Source organism: Leptodactylus fuscus, chromosome 9, assembly GCF_031893055.1.
Source record: "Leptodactylus fuscus isolate aLepFus1 chromosome 9, aLepFus1.hap2, whole genome shotgun sequence".
Lineage (NCBI taxonomy): Eukaryota > Metazoa > Chordata > Amphibia > Anura > Leptodactylidae > Leptodactylus > Leptodactylus fuscus.
This window is the reverse complement of record NC_134273.1, coordinates 74,186,725-74,201,733: the sequence shown is the minus strand read 5'-3', so window position 1 is coordinate 74,201,733 and position 15,009 is coordinate 74,186,725. Positions and strand designations below refer to the sequence as shown.

General features: G+C 43.6%; 1 protein-coding gene across 1 annotated transcript in view; it reads right to left on the bottom strand.

Moving 5' to 3' along the window:
* The window catches only part of PALMD (palmdelphin), a 30,259-nt gene extending 17,162 nt beyond the window's left edge, over positions 1–13,097 (bottom strand). Inside the window, exons 1-3 of the mRNA XM_075287618.1 lie at positions 12,895–13,097; positions 4,945–5,025; positions 1,653–1,783 (exon numbers count right to left, since the gene is read on the bottom strand). Coding sequence (XP_075143719.1) covers positions 1,653–1,783; positions 4,945–5,025; positions 12,895–12,939 — 257 coding nt within the window. The 5' untranslated portion in view covers positions 12,940–13,097. The remainder of the gene's footprint in view (positions 1–1,652; positions 1,784–4,944; positions 5,026–12,894) is intronic.
* Between the last annotated feature and the right edge of the window lie 1,912 nt (positions 13,098–15,009).

Sequence of the window (15,009 nt, the reverse complement as noted above, 5' to 3'; positions counted from 1 at the left end):
ATCTCTGCCCCCAGATTCATGTCCCCTCCATCTCTGCCCCCAGATTCATGTCTCCACAGCTCTGCCCCCAGATTCATGTCCCCACAGCTCTGCCCCCAGATTCATGTCCCCCCATCTCTGCCCCCAGATTCATGTCCCCATCTCTTCCCCCAGATTCATGTGCCCCCCATCTCTGTCCCCAGATTCATGTCCCCCCAACTCTGCCCCCAGATTCATGTCCCCTCCATCTCTGCCCCCAGATTCATGTCCCCCCATCTCTACCCCCAGATTCATGTCCCCCCATCTCTGCCCCCAGATTCATGTCCCCTCCATCTCTGCCCCCAGATTCATGTCTCCACAGCTCTGCCCCCAGATTCATGTCCCCCATCTCTGCCCCCAGATTCATGTCCCCACATCTCTGCCCCCAGATTCATGTCTCCACAGCTCTGCCCCCAGATTCATGCCCCCCATCTCTGCCCCCAGATTCATGCCCCCCATCTCTGCCCCCAGATTCATGCCCCCCATCTCTGCCCCCAGATTCATGTCCCCCCATCTCTGCCCCCAGATTCATGTCCCCTCCATCTCTGCCCCCAGATTCATGTCCCCTCCATCTCTGCCCCCAGATTCATGTCCCCTCCATCTCTGCCCCCAGATTCATGTCTCCACAGCTCTGCCCCCAGATTCATGTCCCCACAGCTCTGCCCCCAGATTCATGCCCCCTCATCTCTGCCCCCAGATTCATGCCCCCTCATCTCTGCCCCCAGATTCATGTGCCCCCCATCTCTGCCCCCAGATTCATGTCCCCACAGCTCTGCCCCCAGATTCATGCCCCACATCTCTGCCCCCAGATTCATGTGCCCCCCATCTCTGCCCCCAGATTCATGTCTCCACAGCTCTGCCCCCAGTGTCATGCCGTCCTCTCCTTCATCTGCCCCCAGTTTCATGTTCCACATTAGACTTACCTTCTCCTTCGTTCCCCCGCTGCTCTCTCGGCGCCTCTCTCTCTCTCTCTCAGCCACATATGTGTCAGCGAGAGAGGCAGCAGCAGCGAAGAGAGGAGCTGACACAGGTCAGCTCCTTGCTTCAGCCGCGTATGTCTGCAACTCAGATCTGCGTCCTCTGGACGCAGATCTGAGTTGAAACAGCGGACATAGAATGACTGCTGCCGGCGCCAGGGGGCCCGGGCCCCCCCATTTTTAAATTTGGCCGGGCCCCTGACGCCAGTAGCAGTAGTACTGGCCTATCGGCGGCCCTGCCCATATGGGTTGTCATGTCAGAGTGAGGTTAGTAATACACGGCGAGCGTGACCTCAGCGGGAATACAGGCACATTCTAATCAGATGAGTGGACCAGGCCGGCTAATCTACTTAGCACATAATTAGCAATTAAGGTATTGTCCTAAGTAATTGCTTCTATTTAAGGCCCACAGATTCCACTTTGTGTTATAGGGGGAGCCATGAAAAATAAAAACTCTGTGTGCAAGCGGGCTCTGAAGATGGAAAATTTACATTTTTAGGTTTTGGTTTTTTTATTATACTGTTGTATAACGCCATTCCAGGCAGGTCTGTTCCAAAAAGCTTTGCCAAACTATCGCACAATTGCCTTTTTAGCAAAAATACTTTCACTGTAGAACACTGGACATAAAATTAGACACAATATCCAAAACACACCGACCTTTTAATGTTCTGTTCCAGAAGTTTGATCTGTTGTTGGTCGTCTTGGTTTTGTTTTATCATCTGCTCCTGTTCCGCAGGGGTCATTGAATTCAGTCCATCTAACAACCATTTTTCGCGCAAGGCTTTTTTCTAGAATTTGTAATAAAAAAATAAAAAAATTTTAGCATTACGTAAATAGCTTTTTATACTTTTTCCTTTGCGCCTCACAAGGTTTTCATGTCAATAAGAAAAAAAAAAGAGACAAGTAGATGTGGATTGTGTGATGAAACCAATTCCACCACAGTTCCTCCATCGATCTGCAAAATCTGATCCTTGCATCAGCCAAAATAAACCCGGTCAGGAGACTCAGACTCCTAGCAAGCTATGATGGTAGGAATCCCTGTTTCCTTGCAAATGTACTGTCCTATACTACAGGGTGGGCCATAACTGTGGATAATAAATATGGATACTTAGGTTTCCATTGATGAAGATGAATCCAAAATGGTGGCTTTGCAGGTGGCCATCATGAGCGTCACCCAGCCTCAAATGTTTCTCCCCTCCCATGTACTAATATGCCACAAACAGTAAGGTGATATCAGCAACCACTTCCATTTTATTTGGGTGTCTCCATACTTATGGCCCACCCTGTATACAGTACAGGACAATGAAGCCAACCGGAGACAGGGACTCCTAGCATCATAGATCACGATGATACAAGGAGTCCTGGTCTCTGGACCAGATTCACTCCAGGCAATACAGGCCAAATGGGAATGCCAAAGGTTGCCAATTCCTGACTAGTGATGGGTGATCCATGGAAGATACATTTTGCAAAAATGTTCGGTTTTCTTTCATGGTGTCCGAACTTCTCCCATGGGCTCTTGCATCCTCTTGGGTAAAGTATCATGATGCTACAACCCACATGACCACTGAAGCCCAATCAGAGGCCTCCGCAGTGTCCCGACGTCACAAGAGTCCACAGGTCAAGACCAGACCCCAGCAGAACTAAGGAAAGTTGAGTATTACTGTTTTTATTTTGCCTACACCCTCTCTGGATCTCTGCTTATTTTACTATGAGATCTGAAGAGACTCCAGAATATAATAAAGGATTTGTGGGTGTGAACCCCAAAAATTTCAGTTCAGCAAAATCAGTAATTTTTGGAGATTTATAACTAACCTACTACTCTGAACCTTCTGGATTAACTGTTCTTGCAGGTGGAAGTGACATCATACCTAGCACCGTAAGGACCAGGCCTGGATTTTTCACATGGGAGGGGGGTGTTTTGGTGGGAGATTGTTCCTAAATAAGCGACTAATGCTGACAAAGTGCTTAGCTGAGGAATGAGGCATTGTTTATCGGAACAAAGTTTCATCACATCATGTTTACCAAATGCACGCGCTTCAGAGCAAACACATTTCTCATAGAAAGAATGTCTCTGTCCTCGCGGTATATTTACCGTCGCAGTAGGGTACATGGCATGCGCTCTTTTGTTCCCAATGTCCTACTGAATACAATAAATCAAATATGTCTTCTGAAGTATGTACAGTAATATAATCTTCTGTTAAAATGCCAAAGGACTGTAATCTGTATTTGTATAGAGCTTAGAAGAATGTGGATAGCATGCTAGTCTTAAAGGGGAAGGATGAGATTTATATAATGTTATACAAGCTCGGGATCCCATAAAGGGAAAGTTTTGGGGCCATTTTGTTACAGACTATCGTACAATGAAAAGTCACCAAAGTGCCCCTTATTGACGAAGGCTGGTTGACAGCAATGTATCCCCCCCCCCCCCCCCCCTATCCACATGATAGGGAACGAGTTGCAGATTGGTGGGGGACAGACCACTGGAAACCCTACCGATCACAAAAATATTGTTTAGAAAGGCACGTGACCTCTACATAATTCTGACCATTGCTTTAATAAAGCCTCAATCTGACTCCCATAGACTCATGAATTGATCTCCTAGTTCATACAGGAAGCGCTGTGTGCATCAGAAGAGGTCAGTGCTCCAGAGGGAAGCACATAACCACACAATACAGATGCCAGGAAGTTATTCTGGAATTAATGGTGCTATATAAATAAACAATAATAATTTACACACAGGACGGGTTATCAATCAAAGATTACACTTTTAAAGGGACTGAAGCATTCAAGTGAGCACTGAGGTCTCTTCACTGAAAACCAAGCACAGCACCATACATTGTACTGTGGCTGTGCTTGGTATTTCAGCTCAACCCCACTTAAGTGTAACCGAGTTAAGGTCAGACCGTGTGAATGATGAAAGTGATGTCACATGGATGGTAAAGAAAAAGTAGAGCTCAGGGGGCATTGTCTATGCTTCAAATATTTGATCCACAAGGGTCTTAGGTGTCGGAGCCCCATTGATTGTAGTGGGTGCTCACCCCTCTCTCACAGCTGCCAGGTCTTTTGATGGTAGCCAACTATAGGAGGATTAGGGTAACTATCGCCCCACTCCCATTCTGTGCTTCTGACTGTGTTGTGGCTGGAATAGGCACATACAGACTCGCAGGGCATGGTGTTTCAGGTACAGAAGAACTTCATATTAGTTTCTCAGTAGCTTCTAGTCGTGTTGGACTGAGGTTCCTTGGGCCCACCAGTTAAAATGATTTTGAAGGCCCACCCTCCAACTGTCCCTAGGAAATGAACCCTAGTACTCTTCAAGCTCAGATGTCTTCTGCTGGAACATTATTTTGTTAGAGTCTGGGCCGACAGGAGGAGGGATGCCCTGGTACTTTTGGTGGCCGGTCCAACACTGCTAATGACATTCACTGACTGAGTCACAAGGTCCATAGAAACACAGCAGCGTTCCTGTCTGCACAGGTGATGCATGACAAGCTCACATGGACCCTGCTGATCAAGGCTGTATCTACAGTTCAGCTTTCAGGATGGGTTAGGACCTACCACTCTCCTGACTCTGCGCAATAGAGATCCATGACGCCGCAGAACAATAAGTGGCACAATGACTCAGCAATATATTACTCAGTAATACATTGCAACCATGAGTCTTCAATATTAGCAAACTATACAATACACAGCAAACACCATTAGTGCAGTGCGCACCAATATAATGCATACAGTGCAAATACATACAGATAACAGCACAAAGCTTACCCTTGTCCTCTACTCAAGTCACAACTTCCAGCACCATCCAAATCATACACTAGGTCAAATTTATAACCTCAGAAAACCCCATTAAACAACTTATTTTTTATTCAATGCAAAATTCAACATACGTTTATCAAACTAAACACAACGATGCATAAAAGTATATAGAAATCGGAGCCCATCGTACCTGTAAGTGATGGAGTTTTAATTTCTCTTCCTCAATTTTAAGGCGTCTTTGAGCAATTTCTTCTTGTAGTTTTCTCTTATCCTGGAAGAAATAAATAAAAACCCATTAATATCTCCCAAACAAGTAAAATATTGATTGTAAAATTCATGTTAGTAGATCTAATATAATAATCCAATATAATAATCTAATATAATAAGCTATTGAAGCCATTGAAGATTATAGCTCATCTGGATACTTGTTCATTCATAATTCTGAATATTGTAGTTTTTGTGCAAATAGTTGAGGCTACAATATTGTGTATACAGCTCTTAAGCAGTCCTATAGGTCTGCGGTGACAGAAGGCAAACAGTCCCTATGTATAGTCTATGACCACAGTTCTGTATTTCATTTGCCTAGGACAAAGATTCAGTTTGCTTTCCTAACCTTGTGTCTAAATACTGTGGGAAAGAGAGAATATCGGCACCCAGGACATGACCCAACAGCTGCTCCTACCTCTGTTACTTTGTGTTAGCTGCCACTTGTTTTTGCAAACGTACTGTCTGAGGTATACGAAAAAGAGGAGGCGGGACCAGACTACAGAGAGGGTTTGTTTGTAGTCTGTCACCATGGAAACGTATAGGTTCCATAGAAGAGATATCGGTGCCGTTACCGATAGCTCTTCAATGTCAGAAGGGCGTTCATGACAGTCTAGCTGGGAACGCCCCTCCTAACAGTACTCTGTGTAGCGCTATACTGTCAGAAGAGGCGTCCTTACCGCCCAGCCATGACGCTGCACGGTGAGAAACGTGTCCCCCCACCTCCTGACAGTGCTTGCCCATAGACCAGTATTGGGAAGCGTTTCTCACCGTGCAGCATCTGGCAGTATAGTGCTACATACAGTACTGTCAGGAGAGGCAGTCCCAGCTAGACTGTCATGAACGCCCTTCTGACAGTGAATAGCTATCAATATCGGCACCGATAGCATTTCCACAGGGGCACATAACGGGAAAGCACTAAATTCAGCGCACCATCGGCTTTCTAGCAATATATAAAATCGCATGTGCCCGAGGACATGAAAGGTCCTCTTTAAAGGGAATCTGTCACCAGAACTAAGTATAGTAACTAGAGATGAGCGAACACTGTTCGGATCAGCCGTTCCGAACAGCACGCTCCCATAGAAATGAATGGAAGCACCTGTGACACCGGCCGGCCTCCGGCAAAGTCAGCGTCACAGGTGCTTCCATTCATGTCTATGGGAGCGTGCTGTTCGGAACGGCTGATCCGAACAGTGTTCGCTCATCTCTAATATTAACCCATTCCCAGGGATAGGTTAGGTTGTCCTGAATCATATGGCATTACCTATTTTGAATCAGTTCCTCTGTGGCAGAGATACCACCATCTTTGTCAATATTCAAATAAGCTCTTTGGAACAATGAGGGTATTGCTCCCCTTAACAATCCCAAAAATTTGAGTAGTCCCGATATGAAAAAGGGACACAGCCAGTGAAAAGCCTGCCTGAAGAGGAGGGGGATCCACTCTGGTTCATCCAGTTTAGGTGCGGACCTGGTTGGGTCAGGGCACGTCCAAAGCAAGTCGAAGGTGGGATCTAAGGCCAATTTTCCAATTCAAAGTTGATAATTCTATGGGTATCTAGTGTGGGCATACCCTAAGTGTTAATGCACCACCATTACTACTACTACTGGTAATAGCATAGGTATAGGACGTGTACTGTAGAAGCTGCAATCACACCAGGATCCTAGTGCTTGAGGTGGGCCAACGTCCCTTCTGCCATATTAGGGATCAACATTAAAAGTAAAAAGTCGGTGTAGTAGACATTGTATGGGGGGGAGGGGCTTGAAGAAACCTCTCTCATGTTAATTCTGTACAGAAAGATATTCCATCCACCCCCACCACCATAGACACATGTCAAGCTCAGCTGTCAAACTTGGTCCCTCTAAATCTGTCATTTATGTGGGGAAAAGGGTTAAATATAGATGGAGAAACCATCTGACTAAACAGTGGGTATCTCGGAGCAAGTAACTGGTAATTCAAGTTTCTGCTGGTAGCGCAGCTGCCGTGTGGACTGCCAAAGCCAACAGGCCAATTTTCCAGTCTCACCCACGAGAACGAGGGATGTAAAAGCGGAGTTAGACACGGGTGTAGTTTGCTAGAAACGAGCATATGACGAAATCCATAGTAACTCAGTTTGTGTACAAGTGTGTTTGGGCGAGATATTCGTGAGGCATGAATACTTCAACCTTACAATAACATCTCGGTCAGACTTTCCCAGCGCCATATGAGCACAGGTGGCATAGCCGGTGACTTAGTCATTCTACAGATACAGCTCTGCTGGGGATATCAAACACCTGGGCTTACAGGGGATTTATACGAATATGCTGGTTCTGAAGTTTAAGGTATTTGTTTGTCTAGTAAATGAAGAAATTCCTTACAACAATACAGACGACTCTTACTACACATGCAATAACATAATGGCAGGAACAAGACTATTGTGATGGTTACTGCCGCTTACAGGGAATTAACGTCTATGGAAAGGTATATCAGGCAAATCGGCCATTATAGGACCCAACAATTAAGGGGCCCATCTCCAGACCCCAACATCATGTACACAGAGTGCTGACCATTATCCCTTCTCTGCAGAATTTTGTTTTATATTATCCTTGTACAGTGATATAACAGTATACATTAACCTTTTATTGTGATATCACATTGTGCATATTATCTTATACATGAGATTAGGTTGTGCACATTATGCCTGCATTATGACATCATTTTGTACATTATCCCCATACTGTGACATCACTGTGTGTATTATCCCCGTACTGTGACATCACTGTGTGTATTATCTCTGTACTGTGACATCACTGTGTGTATTATCTCTGTACTGTGACATCACTGTGTGTATTATCCCTGTACTGTGACATCACTGTGTGTATTATCCCCGTACTGTGACATCACTGTGTGTATTATCCCCGTACTGTGACATCACTGTGTGTATTATCCCTGTACTGTGACATCACTGTGTGTATTATCTCTGTACTGTGACATCACTGTGTGTATTATCTCTGTACTGTGACATCACTGTGTGTATTATCCCTGTACTGTGACATCACTGGGTGTATTAGCCCCGTACTGTGACATCACTGTGTGTATTATCCTGTACTGTGACATCACTGTGTGTATTATCCCTGTACTGTGACATCACTGTGTGTATTATCCTGTACTGTGACATCACTGTGTGTATTTTCCTGTACTGTGACATCACTGTGTGTGTATTATCTCTGTACTGTGACATCACTGGGTGTATTAGCCCCGTACTGTGACATCACTGTGTGTATTATCCCTGTACTGTGACATCACTGTGTGTATTATCTCTGTACTGTGACATCACTGTGTGTATTATCCCCGTACTGTGACATCACTGGGTGTATTAGCCCCGTACTGTGACATCACTGGGTGTATTAGCCCCGTACTGTGACATCACTGTGTGTATTATCCCCGTACTGTGACATCACTGTGTGTATTATCCCTGTACTGTGACATCACTGTGTGTATTATCTCTGTACTGTGACATCACTGTGTGTATTATCTCTGTACTGTGACATCACTGTGTGTATTATCCCTGTACTGTGACATCACTGTGTGTATTATTCCCGTACTGTGACATCACTGTGTGTATTATCTCTGTACTGTGACATCACTGTGTGTATTATCTCTGTACTGTGACATCACTGTGTGTATTATCCTGTACTGTGACATCACTGTGTGTATTATCCTGTACTGTGACATCACTGTGTGTATTATCCCTGTACTGTGACATCACTGTGTGTATTATCCTGTACTGTGACATCACTGTGTGTATTATCCCTATACTGTGACATCACTGTGTGTATTATCCCTATAGTGTGACATCACTGTGTGTATTATACCTGTACTGTGACATCACTGTGTGTATTATCTCTGTACTGTGACATCACTGTGTGTATTATCCCTGTACTGTGACATCACTGTGTGTATTATACCTGTACTGTGACATCACTGTGTGTATTATCCCTCTGCTTACTTACAGTGTCCACCTTATCCCTACTAAAGCTTTACATTTTGTTAATCTGATGCTGAACGTAGTCTTCATGAATAGGGGTCCCATGTGTACTTGTTTAGTCCCTACTTCTATGATCACCAAATACAGGAATTAGTAAATTCTAAAAAAACAGGTGACAGTAAGAGATTCCAGGGGACACAGATACAGTTCTGCTCTGGTTGGATGTATAATATGACAACTGGATTTATAACAAGTACCACAACTCCCAGCTCTGACGTTAGTACTCTCTATACAATTTCTGACCATTGTTTTGTCGGTGTCATGTCTGCATCATCATCTCAGCTGCAGGCTATAACCTAACACTGCTGCTGAATCCAAGGACTGACGAAGGGCTCTGGATGTCTTGTGTTTACAGTCAGTTCGAGGTGGCAAACACCATGTGGAAGCTAATGGCTTGTGGCCGAGAATGAAAGAGCTGCTAAATAATGGAGACACGAGTGCGGTGTACTTAGAGAAACTGATACATACAAGAGCCACCTGCTCATAGACAGCTCATGATATTACAGTGTGTCAACGACTGGCGACAAGTGATTTACACTTCAGACATTTTCCTTATGAGATTACACCGTTTGCTACGCCCTGAGTGGTTTCACACACTAGATATTTACCGAAAAACTCATTTGATGGAGTTTTTATGAGCCAAATCCAAAAGTGGACCCAGCGGGAAGAACTAGAAGCCCTTTCTTTATATTTAGCCCAATGCTACATTATTACATCAACCAGTCTTTGGAATTGCAGAGTCCTATATCTATCAACACTGCGAAGTCTAAAGACCTTGACATGGCTGCCGGTCGGCTTATAAAGCACAATTACTCAGCGTAGTAAAGTTAATGTTAATTGCCAGTATCAGAAGAGAACAGAATATGCCCCAGGCTTCTAATCTGCTTTATGTACCGGAAAACTGGGCCCCTAATAATGGAATGAAAATCACAAGAATATTGGTTCACCTGTATGTACGGTAATGCAATAGTATTCTTCTGCCTCCATCTGTAAGACATCCCTCCACCCTTATGTAAAAACCATAGCGAATACTTGGAACCATGAATATAATGACAGTAACCAGTGGAGCAGGTAAAGTGTGTATATGCAATTATTCAATGTGCAGGTCACTTTCTCCTACAGAGAGAGTGTGAATGAAGGAGCTCAGGCGTTGTAGAAGATCTGCTCAAGAACAAGGAACCCTCTGAAAAAACTCAGTGTCTAGTTACTCGCTTCACCTAGGTATTGGAAGATGATTTCAAGGCAGATTCTGCTTCAAAATCAGCTTCAAATTCCACCTGAAATCTGCCATCCTTTTACCTTCCTTTTCGAAGAACTCTTAACTTTGGCTTAAAAAAGCACAGCAATTCTGCACCAAATAACGCTGCATTTCCATAACGTGGGGCCTTAGCAAATTCAGCATTAAATTCCTCTGTGTCAATCACATCTTGAGACTACAAGTACAGCATTACATGCACTCTTTGGGCCTAAAGACCCCTTAGGCCTCATGCACAAGAGAATCCATTCCAGAACATCCGGCCAATGTAGCGACTAGACTTTATGGCCTAGGACCATATGATTTTCATAGTCTGGAAGGGACCAAGACTTTGCGTGCACCATATCTGTACAAAATTCTAAGTATATTGTACTTGTGTGTATCCAAACAAAAGGAACAGGTTTGAAAAATGGTGCATGGTTTCTTCAGAGCCTATGGCCTACTTAAACAGCGTAGAGACTATGATTCAAGCTGCTTTGTCGCCTCCTTATACCATTATAAAGCACATCTTAAGAGGGATTAGGACATTACATGTAAGGATGTCATAGCTCTATTAGAACAGGCCTGAACTTGAAGAAATAGCCCGGCTTCAGACTATCCTCCGATTCATCCGCATCTTCTAGGGCTTGCCAGTGTTTAATAATGGAGGCCGTGCTTAGACATAGGCCTGTACTGAAAGGGTAAAGCAATGGCCATATAGTCCCTATATATTCCTACTTGCGTATCTGTAACTATGTTCTTTACATTATTTTTGCTATTCCGTTCATTGGTATTATTTCCAGTTGTAGCGCCAACTGGAAACTATCAACATGGAGGCCACCTGCCGCTGCTAGGTCTTATTATGGCTTTCTATCTTTTTATGTGGCCTGTTAAGGGCTGTACAAGTTACCGCATTGATGCCAACAATGAAATCATACCCAGAGTCTATTTGCCTTTAACTTAAAGGGGTTTTCTGATCCCGCTGATGAGCTTATTAAAGAGACTGCATTGCTCAGACTAGCATGGCGGCCCATTTAAAACTAAGCACAGCACTGTACCTTGTACAATGACTATGCTTGGTGTTGAGGTTTAGCCCCATTCACGTGAACGGGTGTAAGTTGCAAACAGGTCACGTGACTGGTGAAGTGATGTTATATGGCTTGTGAAGGGGAAATAGCACTCATGTTGCTTCACACAGCTGATCCATGAGGTTCCTGGTAGTCGGATACCCTCCATTCGATGGCCAACCCCAATGATTTTGGTTATGGGTGTTTGCCAGTTCTCTTCTACAGGTGCAGATGTCATTGGGGAGAAGAATTGGGCATGTTGGTTTGTAACATGTCTGATCCTTTGCTGTCAAACTGTAATACCAACCCATTATGTGTAATGGCCAACATTATTGGGTATGATCAGGGTGATCACAGAAGATTTAGCGCTAGCTCCATCCACACCGTGTCCAAATTCCCACCCCACCCATAGTGACCATTCTCATGTCCTATTGTAATTGCCATCTGACTTTACCTATATTCTCATTGACAAGTATACGATAAGCAGGGACATATATTGCACTGGTATAACCAAGACCAATAATACCAGGAATAAGCAATTGCTATAATAACTTGAAAGCTATCCACATCAAAAGATCCATTACTCTGATGTCCACCTCTTCCCAACCCCACCCAAGAAAGCTTATTATTTCCTGACACATAAGCCTTCATGACAAGTGGACCGAGGAGCAGGATCCAAAATATTCCATGGAAATTAGAATTTCATCCACACTTCGATCTTTTTTTCCATCAGGGCCCATCCACACAGGAAGATCTGCTTAGACCCACCCCTGGTGACTTATACTAGTAATAATATAAGGCAGCCTGTTATTCTGATCATCATAAAGCCATGGAAACAAGAACCAGTAGGTGTGAACGGAGACTTAGCTCGGAACTTTATGTAACATCTTATATGTAATATAAGTGACTCAATAACTTATGACGCGGTGATGTTCTATATAATGCAAAGTGCTATATATCACTATGGAAGAGATGATCTATATATATATATATATATATATATATATATATATATACACATACATACTGGTATATAATCAGTATATCACTGCTAGGTATAGCTGCTGGCTGTGTTCATATCCACATGTACGACACATCAAAACAAGATAGTAACAAGTTTGCTAATATGTAGCACTGCTTCCTTATACATCAAATGTACATATACAGACACGACCTAAAAGTGTCCTCTTCTCAAATGAAGACCCCTCCAATAGTTCAATTCCTGACCAAATTTTCAGTTCCACCATATAATACACATCATCTCCATCTCCTTTAAGAACACCACTTCCTTAGAAGAATACTTTACAATGCAATATTGGATACTTGTATCAAAGAGGTCTCATTGTAATGAAATAGCCGAATATCCATCCCCATGTTGGCTAGTAGCTGGACACAGTGCCCTTGACGTTTATGCCAAGTAAAGAGCATGCCATATCAGATTAATAGATTACAGATATGTAAAGTATTACATTCAGTATTTGCCATATTATAGAATAGAAGCCATGCATTGTCCATTAGTAACAAGTCACATTGCAAGAAATGGCACTTACAGTTATAGCCAGGAGCCTTTCCTTCAGCAGCTCGGCTTCTTCCATCCTGTAAAGTTACACAGAAGACATTCAGGTTTGGACAGGCTGAGGAGAAACTGCAGCGCAGCTGAAGACAGGAGAGCAGCTGTAAGACTTAAGTGCAACCCTAATGTGAGCTGAGAAGTAGAGAGTTTCTTAATGGGCAAGTCTATGGATCAGCCCAGACAGGCTCATGTGAGGAGGGTGTGCTCTGCAGGCAGGCACTCACATTGCTGGAGCCTTGACTGACATCCAGCACAAGTTTCTATCTTTTAACAAGCTGTCAGCTCTTTCTGCCTAAGTACACAGATATCGTGTTTCCCTGAGCTCTTTATGTGCCACTGATTCCCATATACATTCTGCACTATTTCCTGTTTGCTTAGTGTTTTACAGCAATATTAGAAGCCCGTCACCGTGATGTGGCATATACTGCTACGATAATGCATAAAACACATGGAGGTGCAATGACGTGATTTGTCTTTGTCCTACAAGGTGACCATAATGGCAACTATTCTACGTATGAGAAGGTTCCCTGTACACGATTGTATTTATTTTCTGAATACTGCCCATACTTACCGATAGGTTCCATAATTACATGAAGCATATGGATTTCTACTGCCCCATGCAGTCAACCAAGTTTTTACAGGTCTCTGTGGGACTGTGAACCCGGCCCGCAAATTATGGAAAATTCAACGATGTATCCAGCAAAACACTTTCTTATTTAAAACATAGCCTTTAATTCGAAATATCCAGAGTAAAACAAACTTGATAATTATATTTCAAAAATGGTACATGATGGCAGATGGTCCTATGAGTAAGGAGCCTCCTTAGTGCTCCGAAACGCGTCAGCCAGACGTCGTTCTCTCCATCTGCCATCATGTACCATTTTTGAAATATAATTATCAAGTTTGTTTTACTCTGGATATTTCGAATTAAAGGCTATGTTTTAAATAAGAAAGTGTTTTGCTGGATACATCGTTGAATTTTTCACTATTTACCCCGGGCTGAGGGGCTGGTTTCCGTGCAATTCGCACCAACTGCAAAGGATTGAAACACAGGATCATTCATTGTGGATACCATATCTGATCATTATCCGGGACACGTAAGTGAGCTGACACGCTCTTGCATATTTTTTCTCCGCAAATTATGGAAGTCTAGGCTCCTTTATTCACAAGTATGGGTCTGTGACAAGCACGAACGGCGCAAAGATGGTATCCACATGCCGTCCATTCTATTTATCATGGGTCCTACAGCGTGCACGGACCCTAAAGTAACACTAAGGTTACATTCACACTACTGTGGTGCAAAATAGCCGTGAAAAACGTTCATTTTCACAGCCATTTTTGCAACCCTTTCAGTGTATGGAGGGATCTATGAAAATTACAAAAATAGAACATGACCTATATTTTGTCAGTCCATTACAACATAGGTGCAAAATAAGGGTCACGTGAATAGCCCCCTTTCATTTGTATTGAATTTAATGCAGCCGTGTGATATCCATTAAAAAAATGGACGTCACACAGCCATTATTCACTGTCATGTGACAGCTTAAAGGGGTTGTCCCATCACAAGGATCCTATCTATACTGCTAGTTTATGTGGATTTAAGACTTTTCCTGAATGCATTGCTTTATCAAAACTGCTTTGTTTGGCCGATATCTTAATTTATTCACTTCATTGTTGACACTCCGTTTCTATGGCCCTTGGGATTATCTGCTCATTTGTCAAGTGATGTAGCTGCCTGCTCTCAGGGGGGAGGGAGGGGCTGGGAGCAGCTCTGAGCAGTTTGTGTCTTTTAAGTAGCAGAGCTTCTCAGATAGGGGAGGTGAGAGCTCCGGGATTTCTGAGCTCTTATTAGTCGGTTTAATTGAATTTGGCTGATAAGGGCTGAGTTAGGGAGTCCGTTACCTCTGTATGTAATGCAAACTGACTCAAATCCAGCTCTGCTACATCAGCTTCACACTGTGGTAATTCATTTACAACCAATCCCGTGCAAGTGAAACCCCGCCCACCTATGTGCCGAGAAAAGCAGGAAGTGAAGAAAGCACAACAGCCTGCAGATTGGTGAACAAGCGTCATGGGAATACCCCTTTAAGGC